Source organism: Triturus cristatus, chromosome 9, assembly GCF_964204655.1.
Source record: "Triturus cristatus chromosome 9, aTriCri1.1, whole genome shotgun sequence".
In the NCBI taxonomy this organism is placed as follows: domain Eukaryota; kingdom Metazoa; phylum Chordata; class Amphibia; order Caudata; family Salamandridae; genus Triturus; species Triturus cristatus.
In genome coordinates this window covers 353711654-353734403 of record NC_140592.1, presented here as the reverse complement: position 1 = coordinate 353734403, position 22750 = coordinate 353711654, and the positions used below count along the sequence as shown (strand labels likewise).

The 22750-nt window shown below is 42.7% G+C and overlaps 1 protein-coding gene across 3 annotated transcripts in view; it reads left to right on the top strand.

The window, feature by feature from the left end:
- DOCK3 (dedicator of cytokinesis 3) overlaps positions 1-22750 on the top strand; it is a 1365978-nt gene that overhangs the window by 1177093 nt on the left and 166135 nt on the right. For all 3 annotated transcript variants that reach the window (XM_085625129.1, XM_085625128.1, XM_085625127.1), the window contains exons 32-33: positions 9834-9982; positions 10434-10519. In XM_085625129.1, the coding sequence (XP_085481255.1) occupies positions 9834-9982; positions 10434-10519 (235 nt within the window). The remainder of the gene's footprint in view (positions 1-9833; positions 9983-10433; positions 10520-22750) is intronic.

Below are 22750 nucleotides of genomic sequence, written 5' to 3'. Positions count from 1 at the left end.
CATCTCTGGACCTTCAAAGGAACCGCCATCACAGTGTTCCCTTCATATAGTTCTCCAAGGAATTGCAATCATATTTTTTCATCTAGAGACCCCACCACTGAATCTAAAAATATGTCAGGCAGGTGTGGATTATATCAGAGTGGTGCCCATTGTGTAACCAGTGGCATTTTGGGAAATCAGCTGATATCTAACTACAGTTAAAACATGGCTTGTGAAACCTTCAAGCATACCTTTTGTAGAATCGCACATGCCAAAATATCACAAGAAGACCCCTGTTCCTAGCCTTGATCTTCTTATAACGATCTACCTTATTGCCCTGCTAATGGAGGATTCTGAGTACCTTAAGTACATTTAACATGATTGTCCAAATGTATGAGTGGAAGCTAGGAGTTCCAAACCTTCCTTTTCCAAAAGCAGCCTTAAAAAATAATGAGATCTGAGTGTCAGTTGGCTCTACCCGATAAAAAACAGAAGTTTTAAATGGATTTTAACAAAAATATCTGACATGTAGATGGGCAATAACCTTGATAGCTAAATAGGTTTAGGAAGAAATGTAATTTGGAAGCCATTTGTTCTTCCAAGTGTTAATATGAAATAATGCCAGATTCTAGAGGCATCTGCCCTTAAAAGTCAGGTGGGCTTTTATGTGGTGGTTCCCTTCCTCTCAGGTTGCATTTTCATCTGCCTCTGAAACTCCTGCCTGGAGGCTATTGTTGAGACCTTATGCTTGTGGAACTCTACCTTGATAGATACATGCGTGGCGATCCCACCTCTCTCCTGCCTTCCACCGCTCTCTACCTTCCCTAGAAGTGAGACTACTTGTCTGCCTCAGTGTCTGCTCCCATAGTTGAGCTCTTCAACATCGTCAAAGAGCTTTCCAACCCCAGCGCAGGAAACAACGACATCACCCCATCGCAAGACCTCTGCAACTCCCTGGCTTCATACTTCCACAACAAGATCGCGGACATACACAACAGCTTCAACAACCAACCAACGCACACCATGACCGAACAACCACCCCCCACCACCACCCTCCACGCCTGGACCCCGATCAGCACCGAAGACACCATCCGCACGATGAACTCCATCCACTCCGGATCACCGACCGACCCCTGCCCTCACCACGTCTTCAACAAGGCCGACGCTGTCATCGCACCCCACCTGCGTGACATCATCAACACATCCTTCGACACCACCATCTTCCCCGAGAGCTGGAAACACGCCGAACTCAGCGCTCTACTCAAGAAACCAACAGCGGACCCCACCGACCTCAAGAATTACCGCACCATCTCGCTCCTCCCGTTTCCAGCCAAAGTCATCGAGAAGACCGTCAACAAGCAGATGGCCGCTTTCCTCGAGACGAACGGATCCCTCGACCCCTCACAGTCCGGCTTCCGAGCCAACCACAGCACCGAGACCGCCCTCATCGCCGCCACCGATGACATCCGAGCCCTGATGGACAACGGAGAAACAGCGGCCCTCATCCTCCTGGACCTCTCCGCGGCATTCGACACGGTCTGCCACCGCACCCTAGTACGGCGCCTCAGCAACGTCGGAATCCAGGACAAGGCGCTGGAATGGATCATCTCCTTCCTCGACGGGAGAACACAGAGAGTCCGCCTACCACCGTACAAGTCAGAGGCCACCGAAGTCATCTGCGGCGTCCCCCAAGGATCATCTCTGAGCCCCACCCTCTTCAACGTCTACATGAGCCCCCTCGCGGCCATCGTACGCAAACACAACCTCAGCATAATCTCCTACGCCGACGACACCCAGCTGATCCTCTCCCTGACCAACGACCCCGCCGCCGCCAGAGCCAACCTGCACGAAGGGATGAAAGAGGTAGCCGAGTGGATGACGACCAGCCGCCTGAAACTGAACTCGGACAAGACGGAGGTCCTCATCCTGGGCTCCTCTCCCTCCGCCTGGGACGACTCCTGGTGGCCTCTCGCCCTGGGCACCGCACCCAAACCGACAGACCATGCACGCAACCTGGGCTTCATCCTGGACTCCTCCCTCTCCATGACCAGGCAAGTCAACAACGTCTCCTCGGCATGCTTCAACATCCTACGCATGCTACGGAAGATCTTCTGGTGGATCCCCACCGAGACCAGGAAGACCGTCACCCAGGCCCTCGTCACCAGCCGACTGGACTACGGCAACGCCCTCTACGCCGGTACCACCGCCAAGCTCCAGAAGAGACTCCAGCGGATCCAGAACGCCTCAGCCAGACTCATCCTCGACATCCCACGAACCAGCCACATCTCCGGACATCTGAGAGACCTTCACTGGCTCCCCGTCAACAAAAGAATCACCTTCCGCCTCCTCACCCACGCACACAAAGCCCTACACGACCAAGGCCCGAGCTACCTCAACAGCCGAGTCAACTTCTACGCTCCCAAACGCCACCTCCGATCAGCCAACCACGCCCTCGCCGCCGTCCCCCGCATCCGAAGAGCGACTACAGGAGGAAGGTCCTTCTCCTACCTGGCCGCCAAGACCTGGAACTCCCTCCCGACCGACCTGCGCCTGACCCAAGACCACCTCTCCTTCAGGAAGAAGCTGAAGACCTGGCTGTTCGAGCAGTAGCGGCTCCCCCCCCCCAGCGCCTTGAGACCCTACGGGTATGTAGCGCGCTTTATAAGTGTCACTGATTGATTGATTGAGCTAGTTCTTGCAGTGACACCTGAAGATGTTCCAGGTACCATCTTCACTCTTGCCTGACCTCTCTGCACATTAAGCACCAGATGCTCTGCAGGAGACCACGATAGTCCCTTCATGCGAGATGAAGGCATTTTGATGATTAGAGATTAAAAGCACCTGGCGGGCATTGCGGGTGTCGCGACCCAGAACAAACAACAGAGATTCATCTACAACGACTGATTCGAACTTTACAGTCCAAGTGAGTTTAACAACTTTTTAGGCTTACAGGCCGATCTAAAGGGACATCTTCCCTATTAATTTATTCCAAGTGCCATATTACCGCTCTTCGCCTTTGGAGCCTACAGGCCTAACCACTACGGTACCACCTACAGTATGGGGTGGTTCATGGTGCCCCTCTCCCACCTTCTTCACAGTCCTGAGGAAGACCCCGCCATACAACCTACATTTATCCGGGGGTTGAAACGTCGACTTTGTAACTGTCACATGCCAGTTTTATCAACAGCGATTTCTCACTGTGATAGTGTACTTTCAATCATGGCTATGCAATCTTCATTCTTTTAATTGTGAGTAAAGAACATAATTTAGCCTAGCATTACTTCATTGAAAGCTTTGATATCCTGTGCCTCCAAGAAATATGGATGATAGAGGAATTAAGCATTAAAGGATATAAGACATATCACACGTCGGCAACCCGCTCATATCACGGTACACAAAAAGGGGGGGGGTCTTTGCATATATTTTTCAAATCTAGTGGAGACCCAAAGAATATCATTGAAAAAATTTACAAATTATTACCAGATAGTGCAGATTCATCTGGTTGCAAATTGTATTTTAACAGTGGCAAACTTCTATAACAATATAGAGAAGGGCCACCTGGGGGATACTCCAAGGCAGCTTAGTGATGATATTGGCAACTTGAGAATCCCTAACGATAAAGATATGATCACCATCTGGGGGGGAGATTTTAATGCTAATTTATGTTTTAAACCAGGACCAGGCGCCTGTGGCCTAACAACCGTAGAGGATGACCGAATAGTCCACTTCGACCACACGGAGCGGGGTGAAAAGTTTAATGAACTTTTATTTTCCCATAATTTTGGCTTTGCAAATAGACTGTGTTCTCCTAGCGTATATTTTGATTACACTTTCATAGGCAGGGGCTGCCAATCCATAATAGATTTTATCATTGTTCCAAACTGTTACACAAATTGGGTAGCAAATTTTAAAACTCATTTAAACGTTATGAGTGATCACCTACCCTTGAGTATTGATTTAGTATTACCAGACGTGCCAGCCCAGCGAATAAATAACAAACTGGCCTGGACACAGGGTCTTTGTCTCTCTAGCCAAAATGGATTCAAGCTGCGATGGGAGAGCTGTAATATGGCCAATTTGAACAAGCAAATCATCACAAAGACCTATGATTCAATTTTAACTTGCTTGCAGGAAGACTCTTCCCACGAAACCACTCTGAATGCTTTTTTACAGATTACTTCTACTGTCCAAGATACGCTTAAAGTTGGAAATAGAACTAGATGAGATTTTAAAAATGGGTGGTTTGATAAAAAATTTACAAAGTCATACTCCAGATTAAAAGAGGCCCTACATAGGATAGAGAGAGAGACTATGACGAGATTAGGGAGTGTAGAACATTTTATAACTTAGCAAGAAAAAATCTAAGGAAAGAATTAAAAAAACAGGCATGGACGGATCTCCATGATGCATCACTTTGTAAGGATTGTACCCTGTTTTGGCGGGCAGTGAATGCGCCATTTTTTAAAACTAAAGACGTTGCGTCAATCACAATTGCAATAGATGAAAAGGCATGGGTAGACTATTTTTCAAGGGTCTATAGCACACAGGGACATGATGAAATCACTTCTGATTTTTTAACTCCGCAGGTGGAAAACTCCACTACTTTCACCCCAATTGAACTAGAATTTTCCCTTGATGAGATGACCCAGGCAATAACTTCTAGTAGGGGTGGTAAGGCCCCTGGTCCAGTCGGCCTTCCCATCGACTTATTTAAGACCACCCCTTTACTCTGGTCACCTCTGATAACGAGGGTATTCAAAGCATGTTGTGCTAAGGGCTTTCTGAAAACATGGGCGGAGTCTGTTATCGGCCCGATTTTCAAGAAGGGGGAGCAAGAAAATCCGGCATGCTACCGCCCGATATCTCTACTCGATTCCTTGATGAAAGTCATGGGACGGAGTTGTCCTGAACAAATTACAAACCTGGGCGGATGATAACATAATAAGTGACGTGCAATATGGTTTTAGACAAGGGCTGGGGACAATTGAACAAACACTGAATTTAAATATCTTATTTGGAAAGTACACACAGGCAAAGGGTGGGAGACTCTACGTGGCATTTGTAGACTTAACAGCCGCCTTCGATTGTGTGATACTCATAAACTTAAAGGTTGACCCAGTACTGATCCAGTTCCTAAAACAATTATATTCTAGGGCCACTGCTAAGGTGCGCTATGGTACGAACGGGGAATGTACTGCGACATTTACCATGGATAGGGGGTGCGGCAAGGCTGTGTTCTTGCGCCATTCCTTTTTAATCTTTATACTAATGGCTTGGAGCAGGAGCTTGAAGGAACGGCGCAGGATCCCCAGTATGTCAATAAACGGCCGATAGTCTCCCTCCTATACGCTGATGACGCGATCCTAATGGCCCGTACGCAATTGGGCTTGCAGAAAGCACTCTCGACATATTCTTGCTTTATGGATAATTTAGGCCTGAAATTTAACGCAAAAAAAACTTTTGGAATGACCTACGGGCAAGGAAGAATTCAATGTAACAGCCTCCCCTTGGGGGATAAAAGAGTAGATTCCACCAACTCTTTTACTTACCTTGGTGTACTATTCACTAATACGGGCTCCTGGGGCCCACCGGTGAAAAGCAGGAGCTTGTTATTTATGAAGGCGGCTGCTGCCCTTGTTAATTTCTCCAAGAAAATGGGAAAAAGACCCCCGGTATACTCCTTAAAATCTTTCAGGCCAAATGCTTAAGCATTGCAATATTCGGGGCTGGAGTGTGGGGCTTTCACAATGTGTCTATGATTCAACGTGTAGAAAATGCATTTTAAAGATTCATTTTAGCCGTACCAGCGAGCTCCCCGGTTTTTATCTGTCATAGCGAGTTAGGCATCCCTTATGACTCTGATATTATAAAAATGCAACCCGTGCTGTTATGGCACCGTGTATGGACATCAAGCAGCACGTGGCTAAATAGAGAGATAATTAAGGACTCTATGAACCTGGATCAGGCTAATAAGATCACGTGGCTGAATTATGTTAAAAGATTCTTGAGTGATATTGGCCACCCAGATTACTATATTACCCCTGAGAAAATTAATTCTATCTCCAGGAAGGACCTCAAATTAAATTGTTCTACTCATTTGGAATCACTCAGACTCACCCAGGAGGCAAACAAGGGGATGGTGGTTCAGCATCAAATGACTTTGACCACATATGGTATCCAACCGTATCTCCTATGCTGCACGGGGGGATATGATAGATATCTTCTAACTCGTTTTAGGTTTAATAGTTTTCACCGGCTGGTCAGCTACCCAGGAATAAATGACTGGTCTAGAGAACTTTCTCTTTGCCCCTGTGATGATGTGTCCTCACAATCCACCATACACGTGATATAGTCTTGTAAATTCTATGAAAATGAAAGAAGTTGGATCCACCCTTTGTTAAAACAGGCAGGTTGGAGACAATGTAGACCAGCGTTTTTACACCTACAATTTCTAGATAGTACATTATTAGTAAGTGCTCTGACTGGTTTCTTGAAAAACATTATGAGAACCAGAAAATGTGTCAACGCATAATGTATGTTTGTGACTAAAGTCTGGAATGTACCATCTTGTAGGCTAACTTACCTCCACTTGAACGCACTTTTGCACCTTGTGATAGATAATGTTTTTAACTAATGTACATATCAAACTTCTTTTTGATCAGTTTTTATTTATGTCTGTCCTTTTATGATTTTAAATGTCTATAATCAAATAAAACTAATTTTGATTTGATTTGAGTTGTGAGGCTTAAGGATAAGCCGTTCTTCAATGTAAATAATTGTGTGATGAATATAATGTCACTATCTTTCCTTTACACTTTTTTAACCCTCACTTGATGCACAATACCTCTACCCCTAGTTTTCCTTTTCCCCTCATGTGGGGCACTTGTTTTTGGCATATTCTTTGATTTATTCGCTGACTCATAAATATTTGCTATGTTCAATGTGATTAAATAACATTGGACTTAACATTTACAACGTATTAGTATATTTACGTTTACTGTGTTTCCAACTGTGTGTTTTGCTAAGAATTCTTCTACTGGGACCAATTCTATACTGTACTGCAGGAGACCACAGCTTCCAGCAATAGCATGTCCTTATTTTGTGGTGGGATGCTGCTACCTGAGTCTTGCACAGTGTATGCCTGTCCACCTCCGCTCTTTCCATTAACGCTTCTTTCACTGCTGCTCCAGTCTCCAAATCAAGGAGAAATGAACTGGGAAATGTGTTGGGTGCTACATGCCGCTGCTCTGGAATGTATTTTAAACTTTGTTACTCACATTGCTGCTGTAATTTCTGCTGCTGCACTTTTCAAATCTTCTAACCTCAGTATCATGGAATATCTGCTGTCCTGAGCCCTACCAAGACCATAAAGACATCAGTGATTTTTACCTTTGAGCACGTCCCATCTTTAAAGCACATTCGCACACAGACATATGTATTTAAGGCAAAATGCCAGATAGACTCACAGATGAGTTCACCAAAGGGTGGTAGGCAGACACAGAAACAGGGCAGTAATTCATGCTGTGTTGTCAGCCACTGGCCACTTCGAATCTTTTTGTTACCAGGTCTAATTTAACATGTTAACTTCAAACATGATTACAGTCATTATCTAGCATAATGGAGAGGGTTTTATTGGAATAAGGAATCACTGTTAGAAGTTAAGGTAGGCTTGTTGAGGATGTTATTAGAGTCTTTACAAAACATTAGTTACCGCAGGATTCAATAACTGGCACAGACAGTTGCTAGTGAGTGCGATTAAGTAGCATTCAGAGTAAGTGAAACATAAGGCATTTCTTTACTAGATGATCTCAGAATTTCATATTAACCAGACATTAAAAAGTAACGTTTTCATTAAGAAAGGCTTTGCACAGTTGTTCATACATAAAACTAAGACATATTATTTTGAAGTGAGAACGTTCTTCAAATCAGTTGTATTTAGCTTAGATTCATCCGTTCAGATACTGGCTAGTCTAAACACAACTTAACATACGCCAGCTCCTGGTGGAAAAAGGGACTTAGATTTAGATTTAGCAGAATGTTTGTAATCCATCTGGCATGCAAAGCAAGAGGATTCAATACACTTTCTTGGCCCAATAAGAACTTCCTTTATAGCCTTGTTCTTAGCAGGGAAACAACCTTAACAACACAACCATTACAATGCATGCCATTACATCGCATGCTGTTGCAACGCAAAAGGTGTGCAGCAGTGGGTAGAAGGTGTTGGATTTAACTCCTTCCCTACTGTTGAACACACTGGAGTTGGAATAGAAAATTAATGTATTCCAACTTCCAGCGCACCCCCCAACAGAAAGTCGGAGGAAAAGTTTGTGTTGGAACAGCATGCGATGTAATGACATGCGTTGTAACGTCACATATCCTTATTTGTTGAAGAGCATAGGATAGCAATGCTCTTCAGTGGACTTCAATTTTTTTATTGCTTGGAATTTAGTGCAAACAATTATCTCGGCATTAGGCACACCCACAATTTCATACAGTAAATATTAGATTATTTGACCCAGAGCCAGGACTCATCCTAATCCAAAAAGTGTGGCAATTCAGAATTCTCAATATACTAACTCATTTGCGAGGCACTTATTTCCGCAGATTCCCCACTCCCTGGGTATGGGGCAATAAAGTGACACTGCTGAAAGAATACCAATAAGATATGGCCAGGCAGATAGCAGGCTGTTTAAAAAGACATCGATCTGTCTGATAGTGTAAAACGCTGAGATGTCTTTCGCACCGCAGGGCTGATTGGGAAACTTTTCCGGCCAGAGAATGTGAATGATTCTTTGAGCTTCTGGTATAAGGAGTTTCGCCTGGACAATTCCTGTGCCCGCTTCTAAAATCTGGATTAAGTGGCGGAAATATACACAGATTGAGATCGATGCTGAGAGTTGGTCAAAGTACTTTGACTATGGATTTACGCTGTTGCGGGCGGCAAATTTGCAGAGGATGATGTTTTTGATGCCTGTGTGTTATATTATACCCCAGAAAGGCTCAATAGAATGTTTCGCACAGCCACAAGAAGGTGTCCCACATGTGGAGGAACCTGTTTTATTGTCACAAAGAGTAATACTTATGGTTTGATTCATCCTAAAAAATGAACTGATAGATAAAGAAGAAAAACATACATTTGATTAATACTATATCTTAGTGACTTTTGTTTCTGACATTGCTTGCTTCCGGTTAAGTGCTTTAAGCCTCCCTCAGGAACTTTATGAACTAAATAGAAATGTTAAATGACCCTGCAATGATTAGATCACTCAATTCTGTTCTTCATAAATGGTATTGTTTTCCCCATGGCCTTCCACTGGCAATTAGTGATCATTTCAACTATCCAGGCATGAGGAACTCAGCACACACAACACATGGTTCCACCTCCTCGTGTTTGTTAGTGCCTGGTGATTTTTATAGATATGGTGACTGGAAAATGTAGATCTTTTTGAAAATTCGGAACTTGGTATTATATTAAATGAAAGGTTGTGAAAGGTGCCTGGTAAACATAAAAGTAATTTAAATCACATTTTGAGGTCTGAGTTGTACATTTTATTGTTAAAAGAAGACCTTTACCTTTCAAAATAATGCTTTGGGTTAAAAGACAGAAGCATCACAGTTCCCTCTGTCTGCAGCTGACGTAGGTGTGGAAATGGCAGCACTCTTAAAGGTTACAGTTCATAGCGGGTCAAAGCCCTTTTTTCAAACATGGTCACAAAATACTCCGTTATTAGTGTTTTATTTGGCTTTATAAGTACTTGCGATCTTGTCATGAAATTTACAATGCTTGTTTCTTGAATGAAAAATAGTGGTGGAGACCTATCAATATAGGTGAGTAATTTTGTTTTGTTTTGCAGGAGAACAAAAATTTCACTTCATTCCGGGAATGATTGGCCCCTTCCTAGGTGTTACTCTGGTACCTCAGCCTGAAGTTCGTAACATAATGATCCCCATCTTCCACGACATGATGGACTGGGAGCAGCGGAAGAACGGCAATTTCAAACAGGTGCGGAGCCTATGAAGACTATGGAGACTGCCGCTGATGAGGGCAATCATGGTGGCAGGTTGCAGGGACAACAACTACTTCAAATATGGTTGATTATGTGTGTGAGAAATTACCTATGGAGCTCCATGTTGCAAGGACCTTCTCTTTATTTATATGCTATAGTAACTGAATGTATGGTACATAGTGGTGAGACCATACCCTTCTTGACTTCTGCATCCATTCGATGAGATGAATAGGGCACCCTCAGCACATATTTTTTCAGTATTACCCCTTGCTTTTATCTGTTATTGCCCAAGTCTCACAGTCTGCAGTAAAAAGAATGCAAAGAGAATTGAATTGTTTTACAACATATTCATAACTTGAATTGATACTCTGCAGTATGGACAGAACCATTTATTTGTGCCTTCTTACGTTTTGCTACATTCTCACCTCTCTATGTTTCATTTTCTAGGTCGAAGCTGAGCTGATTGATAAATTGGATTCACTAGTATCAGATGGTAAAGGTGATGAAAACTACAGGGAGCTGTTCAGTCTGCTGTAAGACACAACTCTTTGAATTTTAACATCTGTGTTTTTGAATGCATCACATTTTTTGACTGTGTGAGCACCTGTAGGTCTCCTGTAATGGTCTCTTTATCTTTGCCTAATTGGAAATCCGATCTTGGGCTGCTCTTTTACCTCTTTTTCGCTTCTTTTTGTGAAATTGTCTTTTTAAATTCTTGTTTTCTGTTTGGTTATTTATTTATTTTTTTACAAACAAAGATTTAATTATTGTATTTCGCTTTACTGGTGTAGGGCTTTCTTCTACCAGCAGGGATTCTAAATATTAAAAAAAGAGAAATTGGTCTCCTCTGTGGCCAATGCTTGCAATTTACAGGTGTTTCCAGTCATTCTTAAAACATGCACAAGAGGTCTCCACATCCGCCACTCAGAGGCCTTGGGTCACCTGCCTTGAATTTTGGCATCCAGTTGTGGCATGCCATTTCTGTGCTGGAATGGCACTGAGATCTCTCCTGAAAGGAATCATTCACATGGTGGCCAAGAGGGAAGACCTGTGCCTGTTTCCTTCACTCACTCTCAATAGAATAAATCTCTGATTGTCCAGAGACAAGGACTCATTACTTCGCCCAATGTCCATCTGCCTGATGTGTCTTCAGATCAGACACCTGTAGTTTCAGGAAAAATGTTAACAACATTATCAATCAAAACACTACCTTTAACCTTAATAGCTGCTCCGTTTTTATCTCTTTTTTTTAAGAGAAGGCAGAAAGTAGCAGTAGACCATGATATTGATATCTCTTTAGCCGATGAAAATAAATCCACAAAAGTAATTAAATGTGGTTATGTTGAAATCTTCTCCAACAAAGACGTATATTACCATATGATTTTTGCCTTATATATTGAAAATATACTAATGAACTCTTTTGCAAATTGCTGATGGTTCTGGTTTCAAAAACTTCCCAACTTCCTAACAAGTAAAATAATGCTTTGTTTGAGTGCTGCCTGGTTGGTAATTAGACCTTTATGAAGGTTAGTCATTTTACTGTAAATATTTCATCAAAACGAAAAAAACTGGTGGGTATTTGGACTCATGTAGATTTTATTATTTTAACTAGTTCATCACTCTAGAAAACATCTCAGCTCTGTAAGAAGTTGGGTTATTGGGGAGCCAGCCTCAAAAAGTCGCTAAATTTACCTGGGCTTAATGTGTAAAGTATTTATGTAGCACACCCGCAGTAATAAAGTGAAACACAACACAAGAAAAATCCTTTTCTAATTTAGAGATATAGAGAAAACGTAATGAATAAAATGACACCAGAAATAATTAAATCCAATCAGTAGAACTTAAGTTATGAATTTTGAAATTTTTTGTGAAATCTAGCATCTAAAAGATTAGAGTGATAACAGCAGGAATCTGGTTGCACGAGACAAGGTCAAATTGAAATGTTATGGTCAACTGTACTGGTGGAAGGGGTGGATTAGGCCAGGTTTTGGCTTACCATTTGGATTTAAAAACATTTCTTGAAAAAGTTCTTGGAGAAGATAGAGTTCAGCTGGGCCAGGCAGCAGGCTGTGTCTGAAGAGAAGTCATCATTGCCAGGGAGCTGATAGACGAAGTCTAGGTGAAGCCGTCAACAATGGACTGAAAAGCTCCATGCAGGAAAAGTTGGATTTTCAGGCTGAGCCTGATGAAGATTTCTATCTTTGGAATTAGTCAACTTTTTCAAAGTCTGATTTCTCCAGTGGGATGAAGCATCAAGCTGTAGCTGAACAGGTTTCCATGAGGTCGAGTACCTTCACCGGGAGATCCAGCTGAAAAAGATTTGCTGCTGCAAAGAAGGACATAGCCAGAGCTACTGTGAATTCAGGCCACCCAATGATTGCCCTTGGGCAGATCAGCTCGCAGGTAGGTCCCAGTCTCCTGTCGGTATTCAGAATGTATTTATTGAGATACTGTAGCCACATATATGCCAAAGGAGGCCTGCTAACTAACCCGTGGAGTCACTCTGGTAGTCCTGGGTTCAAATAGCTGTTTGTTATCGATCAAGCTGAAAGGCAGTCCTTCAAGCAGCAAGGAAGTCCTTCTTGCAGCAGGGCAGTCCTACTGAAGTCTTCCACAGATCAAGAAATGTTGTTTGAGGGTCCAATATTTATACTAGCTGGGAGTCTTTGTGTGTTGGGGAGACGCAGTCCCACCCTCGCATCCGGTTCTGGAAAGATCTTTCCTTCCTCTGTCAAGGGTCCAAGATGTCTGGGGTGATAGAAGGCTGGTGTCTGGTTCCTTTGTGTGTGCTGGAATCAAGCCCTTTGAAGTGTAAGTAGCCATCCTGTCAGGATGACCTATTCTAGTCACACCTCGTCCCTTTTGTTTCACTGTCTGGGGGGAATACACAAACGGCAACAGCAGAGCCGTTCACAGTCATTTGACCTTGGACACTGGCAGAAAGCTCAGATGGTTATTTCAAGAATATACCAACCTTCTAAAAGTGGCATTTTCAGAATTGTGAATAAATATGATACTTTACCATAAACGAGGATTTTAAATTAAATTTCATTTGAGTCTAAACATGACATCTCTATCTGCTCCAAATCCAAAGTTAGGACTTATTAACTGTATTAAGGTAACACAGTTTTAGTCAATGGGAGAAATAAGCCTTAATGTAGGCAAAAACGACTTCAGGAGTTTTTCACTACCAGTAGATGTAATTATTAAACAAACTTGTCCTACTCTTTAAATACAATGCACCCTTACCTATGAGCTTTTAGGGCCTACCTTAGGGGTGAATTATATGTAGTAAAAAGGAAGGCTTAGGCCTGGCAAAAGGTTGACCCTGCAGAGAGGGCTAGGTCCAACAAGCTCTACTTCAGATTATAAAAGTGTTACTTACTGGAAACAGCTTGCATATTACATCCCAGTGATGCTTATTTTCAAAACCACTTTAGAGGTAAACACAGGACATTAAAAACATCTAAACGTCTGTCGACTTTAACAGTGCACAGGTTTTCCATTTGAGTTGCAAATATATGCCTTCGATTTCTTGTTTCTCTACTGGAATGAAAAACAAATCAAGTTCAAAAGATAATAAGATATTTAATGCAACACCTTGTTCATTCTGCGATACTGAATGAACCAGTAGATGTCTTATGTGTAACTATGCCAGAATCTTAAATTTCTGGCTGTACTTTTCAACACGATTCACACTTTCTCATTCTAGAACACATGTTGGCCTTGGAGATGAAAACAGCTTTGACCTGCTTCCATGACTGTAGGATTAAATGCATATGGTACTCATATTGCTGCTGTATGCAAGAGAGGCATTAAGGGAACCTCAGATCCAATTTCATTCTAATGGCCTTGAATCAGGTTGGTAATATATAGCTTTGTGCTCCCAATACCAGTGGTATATCCACCTTACTTATCATACAATATAAGTTTATATCTAGGAATGGGAATTAACAAGCTTGTCACTGAATTACTGGATCATCGATGTTTTTCCTGAATTCCGGGCACTCTCCTGTTCACATTTTCCACTTCCTCATAGCATATGGGAAATATGATTGTAGAAGCAGTTGATACTACAAGATGAAAATCAACATCTGCAAAAATGTGTGCTCATGCAGAATGTTAATGCCACAGAAAATCAGCAGGATTACTACATGCACAACTTGAAATAGGGGTTTTAATGGGTTAAAGCTAGTGACGCTCAGGTAAAGAAACTGGGAAATCTCTGCAGCCTTAAACTGCATTTCTTTGGCAGGATTAACCTCAATTTACTAAAAGTGTTGCCCCTTTCAAAACTCATTTACACAAATTTCCATATTAGCAACCTCATCAGAGTATGTATAGGTAGACATTTTCCCATTCCTTAGGTTTGTGGGTTATGGCTTCAATGAGAAGAAACATGTTTTACGCTCTCTCCGTGAGTGAAAATGTTTCATTTGCTTCCCAAAAAATGTCTAATTTCTTTCAGAATAAATATTGTCCAGGTCTACCTAAACACACTGTTACAGTTTTTTATCTGGGTGCACCAAGAGAAGCATTGTCCCTTCCCCACTGCAAATTGGCCATGCATCTGAAGATGCTATTCCCAACAATGTTTTTTGCTTACAAGTGTTCAGAGAAACTCGTGTGCCCCGTTACTCATCTCATGACTCATGAATTGCTTACAGTTGATATCCTAGATTCAACAATAATTATAATAAGAGTAGTTTATCTATTTCTTTGAGCAAACTCAAACAGAAAATGACACACCAAATTATTTATAGAAAGGATTCTTTCAATGCATAAATAAATTTACGTATAGCAAATGTCACATTGCTACATTTTATGTTGCTCACCATCTCTGTTACAGTAGAAAATGAAAACAGCCGCATTAAAAGAATTTTGATCTTAAATAATTTCGACAATGTTTTAAAGAAAGACCACAATCAAATATCAAACGTGCCCATGACCATGTACACTTTCAAAACACATACATATTCCATTGTTGACATTCAAAGCTGGTCTTATGTTTCTTATCTGCCAGCCAATGTTAATACCTAGTTTCATGTGTAAAGATATTTAAGATATCAAGAAATCCCTCAGATGAATATTTTCGCCTTCAGCAAACATGCCAATCATCCACAATGAGTTCTATTGAAATCCAATTTAGGTCACAATCTTGAACAAGTTCAAATCATGAATCATGCTCAACATGATTCTGAAGACTTCTCTGTGGTTAGAACCTTTGGCTCTAATGCCTGTTACCTGTTCAGAGAATTGAGTCTTATTTATTGTCAAGGATGTTGTGAGACATCTCATTCAGGCGGTCCCAGGACAACCAGAAGTTATCGAATCCCAGTTATGTCAAGTGGGGTGTTACTCCTCTGGTATCTGGTAGCTTGGGACCCCACCACACTCCCTTAAACTGGGGACCATATATCACTTTAGCACTTAACTCATAGCAAAGTCAGACCAGGCCCTGGCTGACCCAGGGTGGACTAGAAACCCATCAACACATCAAATAACACTCAATAAATTATCTCCCAGTCAGTTTCTTTGCTTTGTTAGAAAAGAAAAGTACTTTAATGCAAACACTACTCAAGACTTAGGTCTATGTACAAAATTACATATATTCACAACAAGCCTTGGTTAATGCAATAGTTTTAGCTTATGTAATTAATAATAAGCTGTGTTTGATGCAAGCTGTAGCTTAGTGAGCAGTTGTGCAATTTAAGCAAAAGCTTAAATAAAGCAATGGCAAAGCCAATAGGTGTTGCCTATGTATGATTTATTGGCTTTGCTAATGTTTTCTAGCTATGTTGCAAATGGCTGGAAGTAATGAAAAAAGCTGTATGACGCAGCTAGTGTTGTTAGCATTATAGCCCTTTCTTAATTTTCAGTTATGCTGCACTGAAGGGTAGCACTGCTGTATTAAATGCCTGATAAAACATTGACAAAGACAATAGCTCATGCATAGGCGAGATCCATTGGCTTTGCAAATGCTTGGTATGGAATGCCATATGGTAAGTTATAAGTATTTATATAGTGTTCACAGCCGCTGAAACGCTAATGTTAGTGCAAAAGTGTTAGTGTGTCCAGATTCAGAAGCAGTTTAGGACCATACAAAAACTGTGAAAATGTACCATATAAATGCGCTGAATGTAACAAGAAATGTAGGTAGAGAAAAAAGTTCAATAGGTTAAAGCATTTATTATAGTGATACTTTAGGTTATGTATTACTTTGGGCACAATAGTTACAAAAGAACCAAGAAAAGCACTTCCGACTGCTTGCTATAAGTAAAATATATCAATAATCAGTGTTCAGTGGGTTTCCTAGAGCTTTTGGACCCTGTGTCACTCCACTGCACCTGCTTCACCATTCAAATCATGGCACTGGTGCATGCAAGGTAACTGTGCTTGTGACTTCTTGTTTAGTAGCAAAATACAGTAACAATCGCTGTTAAGTGGACCTTTTAGCCCCTGTGCCACGCCACCTGCTGCAACATCCAAATCATCGCCCTGCCAAGTACCATGCATCAGGCGTTAGGCTAACGCATTTCAGTGTGAGGTCTGCATCACAGCGGTAAAATGCGTTGTCACTCATTTATAGCACCTCAGCTCACCTGTCAAGTGGCCTTGAGAGCGCTGGCTGATTAGTGCTAAAATATGATTTGGTAAAAGCTGTAGTGGCAGACAACACGCAGTGCGCTGCTTGGCAAACTTGGAGGCTGGCTGAGCTCAAGTGCAACAATGTAACATGATCAATTAAATCACTGTGTGGCAGGGCATACTGGTCAGGAGTCAGATTTTTTCAGAATCTCACAATTATAAGCAGGTGGGTGGCGTGGCCATTGAAATCAGATAGTGTTTTTTTGATGCAGCGCTTCCTGCAGTCATGAGCTCAGCTTGCCTCCGTAATGATGAATCCCGTGACGCCGAAACATCCGGGCCCAGGTAGGGCAGCGGGTCATTGCAACGGCTGAAACACATGGCTCACTGCAGCGGCTGGTGGAGTGGTGGTTAATCATTTGCAGCTCAGGCTCAGCTGCCCAGATGATGGCAGGCAGTAGCTGAGCCAAGCGAGCCTCACCAGCAACGGCCGGCCACCAGGCACAGAGGCAAGCCAGGCTGGCCGGCCCGTGTACAGAACGGCAGCTGCTCTTGCTGCAAAATTCAGTAAGCGTGCCCACCTTCCTTAGCGCCCTCAGCGAGGTTAAAAACCATTCAGTTGCCGGAGGAGTACAGTCTGCTTCTAAAATGTGCTCCGCCTCACTGATACTTCTATTAATGTCCCGCCATCACACACGATGTACATTTAATAAAATTACCCACGTCATGCACATTGACCACTTTATTGATGGACAGCCTACACTGGGTGGCCAATATTGTGCGCGCTGCGCGCTCTCATGCCCCAGGCTAGTACTTCAGCAGCTTTACAGATACGCTGCAATTTCTGATATTTATGTTTCCCTCGTCTTCATTGCTTGATTGTGTTTGCGAGAAAGTGTCACTCATAGTAATTGAAATGTCACTCATAGTTACACTAAAATTATGAAAATGTCAAAAGGCTTGCTTGTTGGCAACATATAGCTATAATCAGAGTTCAGTGGGTTTCTTGGGGCTTTTGGCCCCTGTGCCACTGCACCTGCTGCACATGCAACAAGGTCGTCTCGGGGGCTGCCTTGGCGACTGTTCATGGAGATGGAATTTAAGTTGAATGACTTGCAATGACCGGTGCCCCGCAACACGGCTCCCAGGCCATGCTCCTTTGGCTGGCTGTACCTCCTCTGAGGAGAATGAGACATCTCCAGAGGCTGTATACTGGGGGGGTGGGGGATCAGCAATGAGTAGGGTTTGCGAAGAGCGGCAGCGAAGTGACCCAGCCGCGATTGCTGAAGGAAGGGGAGACTCACTGAGGGAGGTCTCTGCAGTGCAGCTGGCTGTACCTCCTCTGAGAAGACTGAGAAACAATGATCTTTAATATTTCTTTTTGTATACATTTATTTCATAATTTATGTGGCCATCAAACAAAAATTAAGGTATAAGAGAGCTTTAGACTGTAACAAAAGACAGAATAGGGTTTATCTGTAACAACAGCAGTGGATGCGAGGGGGTCAGTCAGAACATGAGCCGTAGACTAAGAGAGGGGCTCGTTGAGGGGGATTTACGAGTAGCGGCAACGAAATGGCACAGCCCCGGTTGCAGAAGGCAGGGAGTGTAACTGACCTGAATTCAAAAGCCATGGGACTACTTTGTGTGAACACTTTGGACAGCAATTATTTAAGATATAAATCAATTATTAAGGTGTTTAAGTGATTTCAAAGATTTGTAGTCTGATGGGATTTTGTAATGGCCCTGGTGCCTGCAAGGTAACTGTGCGTGTGACTGCTTGTTTAGTAGCAACATATAGCAATAATCAGTGTTCAGTGGGCTTCCTGGAACTTTTGGTCCCTGTGCCACTGCAGTCTCTGCACATTCCAAATCATGGTCCTGATGCCTGCAAGGTAACTGCACTTGTGACTGCTTGCTTAGTAGCAACATATAGCTATAATCGGCGTCCAGTGGGTTTCCTTGAGCTTTTGGCCCCTGTGCCACTGCACCTGCTGGGCTATGCAACAAGGTTGTCCATGCGGCTGCCTTAGCGAATGTTCATGGAGATGAAGCCGAAGTTGAATGACTTGTCATGACCGGTGCCTCGCAGCACGGCTCTTGCCCTCTGGTTGGCTGTACCTCTTCTGCGGAAAACGAGACACTTCCAGCAGCTGTAGAGTGAGAGGGTGGCTGCATTGAGGGAGGTTTGCGAGGAGCGGCGGCGAAGTGACCAAGCCTCGATTGCTGAATGTGGGGGGGGCCGCACTTAGGCAGGTTTCTGCAGTGTGGCTGGCTGTACCTCCTCTGAGGAGAATGAGATGCTGAAATTTAATAATTCTTTATGTATATATCTGTTTAACAGTTTTTTGTATCACTCTAACAAAAATTGAGGTATAAGAGAGCTTTAGACTGCAACAAAAGATACAATAGCGTTTATCTGTAACAACAGCAGCAGATGCTAGGGGGTTAGTCAGAACATTAGCCGTAGGCTGAGAAGGGGGCCTCTTTTAGGGGGGTTTGTGAAAAGCAGCAGCGAAGTGACTCAGCCTTGATTGCCAAACAAGAGTACTGAAAATAGAAGAGAAGGGGCAGGACAGAGGATATGGTGTAAGGGCCAGAACTGTAGAACTTGGAGCTGGGGAGCCGAGTTTGAGTCTCGGCGTCTGCTCAACATCCTGCACAAGTACTCCTAAGAGAGCAATCTCACAAAGAAGTTCGGCCAATGAAAAGGAGTACTTGGACCTTGGGACACATATAAGAGCAAACACATGTGGAATAACAGGAAATAGTGTGCGACAGCCAATAGAAACGGAGGAAACAAGTACCAATAAAAAGTAAGGGTGGGATGTAAGCCCCTTTTAAGATTTATAATAAACACAATAGATTTCACAAGCACAGCGCAAGCCCTGTGCAGACGAAACCTAAAAATGGTAACTGGGAAAATCAATTAGTTCATCTCTTAAGAAGGCGCTTCTCAAACTACCTGGGGTGAACAACATATACACTGAGTAATAGTCACAGTGGTCAGCTAACCCCCTAATCTCACCGTATTTCTGAGGCACACTGAACTGGTTGCACACCATCAGATGTTATCCATTAAACATCAATTCTCACTGTACTTACATACAACAAACCACTCAAAGATAAGCAGTTATTAAGCATTTGGCCTACTGGTTTGTCAAGGCAGTCACAGTAAAAACAGACCACTGGTATTTACTCCAACAATTTGTGGGTTCCCCTGCCACTATGGGAGCACCACAGAAAAATATTCCGATTGTTATACCCCACAAGTTTATGGGGTGTTCCTTTGCCCTAGGTAGTTATTCCTAACTCATTGATATGATTACAGCTGGCATGGGAATCCTTTACCTGCGATTTTGTTTTTAAGTGACCATGAGACCAATGGTGCTAGAGTGGGTGCCCCTACTTCACTTGAGGCACCCCACTTTGCACACCACACAGCAGTCCCAGGACTGCGTGGTCTCCTGTCTTCCCTTCTGGACAATAATTCTGCCTCTTATAGACAAGTGAAAACCTCACGTGTATCTCGCACTCTTACTTTTCTCGATTCACGCATGGAGATCGGAAGAAGAGCATGGATGTGCTCAGGATGCGTGGTAGACCTTCCACATCATAGACCTACAGCACACAGCCCTGGGGCTCTCTGGAAATATGGGAGATGATGCCAGCAACCCCATACCTCTTAAGTGGAATGATTTTTTGCTGTCTTGGCAGACTACTCCAGCTTTCTGTCACAGAATGCATGCTGTACAATGCTACATAAAGTGGGATTTGACTCAGCCCCTGGCTCGTGAATGGAAGGGTTGTATTTACAACAAAAATATTGTCTCACATAAATATTGTGCCCTAAAAATAATTTACAAAAATATCACTCCACTGGAGGTAGGTTTTCAGACTCCAATTGGGGTATATATTTGTAAACAATATTTAGGACACTCTTTTTGTAAGACATTTCTTTGGCCTCAGTATTTTGGTACCACACTGCTGACTGGCTTTCTTGTCTAATTTAGTTTCCTGCTGTTTATTGAATGGTTTTACTCCCTAGTCGTGTGTTTGTCACATCACCAAAGCGTTTCTTTTTAATCCTTGATATTGATCCACCTCTGATTTTACAGAATATATTTTTCGTTTTTTTTATGTGGTACATTTGTTTCCTAATACTCGTTTAGAAGATGTGTCCTGATTTTTGCTCTTGCTTTGTTTACAAAGAGCATACTCATGCTTTTTGCTTCCCCATTTGTTTCCAGGAATATAGTTATCAATAAGACAGCAGGTTTTGGGACCCACGGATCTTTGTGGCCCAGTGCACCCACATTATGGTCACTTTGTACTGTCCACCCATTGGATGGGACTCAATTTACCATGCAAGCATCAGCAACCATACCACTATCGCTACGCCACCGCCTCACTCTCCTAACACACTCCCTTCCTCCAACTGTCCCATACCGAGCACTTCTGGTGTTTAGTGTCACGCTAACTCTCTGCCCTCCACATGACTGTCTCCCATCCTCAGGCTCTCTCTCTCTCCACCCCGCCACATTGTGTCATGTCATGTTACATCACATAACATGTCGGTCATGTTGAAAGCATGAAAACATTATTGGCTACCATGTAGCTTCATGCTACTATGCTGCAAGCAATGTGGAGGCCATTTTGAAAGTATATGAAATAGGCTTTCAAGATGGCTGACCATCTTAATTGACTTTGCTAGTGCTGGCACATTTTTAAAAGCATCAGGCACTGGCAAAGCCCATAACAACAACCACAGAATTGCCAAATTAAAATCGATATGCTTTGCCAACGTTTGTTTAAATTAGTTTGGGTACGGTCCAAGGTCTTTGGGGGGGCTGAGTCTCAACTCATCAAAAATGAGGGATTGTGATTGGGTTGTTTTGCTCGGCTGGGTGATCCAAGCCCTCTAGACACTCATGATGAGAGACAAGAACAAGTCTTTTGAGGACAGGGCACAAGTCAGGGGTACAGGCGGGTACCCACAATTTTCACAGGTTAGATGCTGTTCACATTGCCAAGAAGGTAGCCCCACAGAAATTTGCTGAACTTGTCCGAGAGTAACTTTCAGACCCGGGACACGTTTAGCAGTGCCTGCACCTCGTCTGCTTTCCATTACCAGCAGCAGAGTGCAGGCAGGGAGGGAGGCTTCTTTATTTTCACCTCCAGGTGCGTCAAAGATATTGGCCGAAGTTGAGGGGCCATATTGCCTCCTTTTGATTGAAAAGCCTGACTGGACGCAGTCTGGAACCTTATACTTAAATGCAAAGGAGGGCAAAGAAAAGCACACAGCTGGTTATCATTTCACATGTACTTAAGAGAGGCATGCTTTTTGTTCAGTCCCTGTTAATAAGTGTATGCACTATAATAATGTCAGATGTGGTGGTCTGTCCCAGTATTTACACAAATAACAATTTAAATAGCACAAACTTAATTCTTTTACAGCGCTACTCATCCCAATGCAGGGTGTGAGAGGGCCTTAACTACCATACACATTACATATAGACAATAAATCCTGTAAGTGTGTAAATCAATGCACAAGATGTGTTACATAAGATAGTGAGGGTTACAAAGTGTAGGAGTCACATGTCCTTATCTCACTGTGCTAAATTTGAAGAATTAAAAGTTTTGAACTGCAATTAACAAAATGATCTCTGTGTTGAAAGCAGTAAACCCCTTGCCTATCTACATAAAATACAATTCTGTCATCTGCATGTTACACGATGTGCTTAGCAGGAGACACATTAATCTTCTATACTACTTTGATTCAAATCTGGGATTATACAAAACACAGATCTCTCCAGCAAAAGCGTCACTCTCCAAAGTTATTTTAACGTTATTATGTACTGGACACACAATGATCTCTGCAACAGTTGCCTTAACCCCATTAAATATTTTAAAATGCAATCTCTGCAACCAATTAAGCTGAACAGATCTACTACCATGCTTCTCCTTTTTGCCAATTTCCTTTTGGCATGGTTTTAAAAAACACAAATGTATTAGTTGAGAGCGAGATTTTGCGTCAGCATTGCATTGCACCACTTTTGAGGCTATACCTGATAAACATATGTAGGAGGTCTTAATATCTGGTGTCACTTCTTGTAATGTCACTTCCAGTAATGACACATGCTATATCACGTGTCGTGATGCATGCACCATGATGT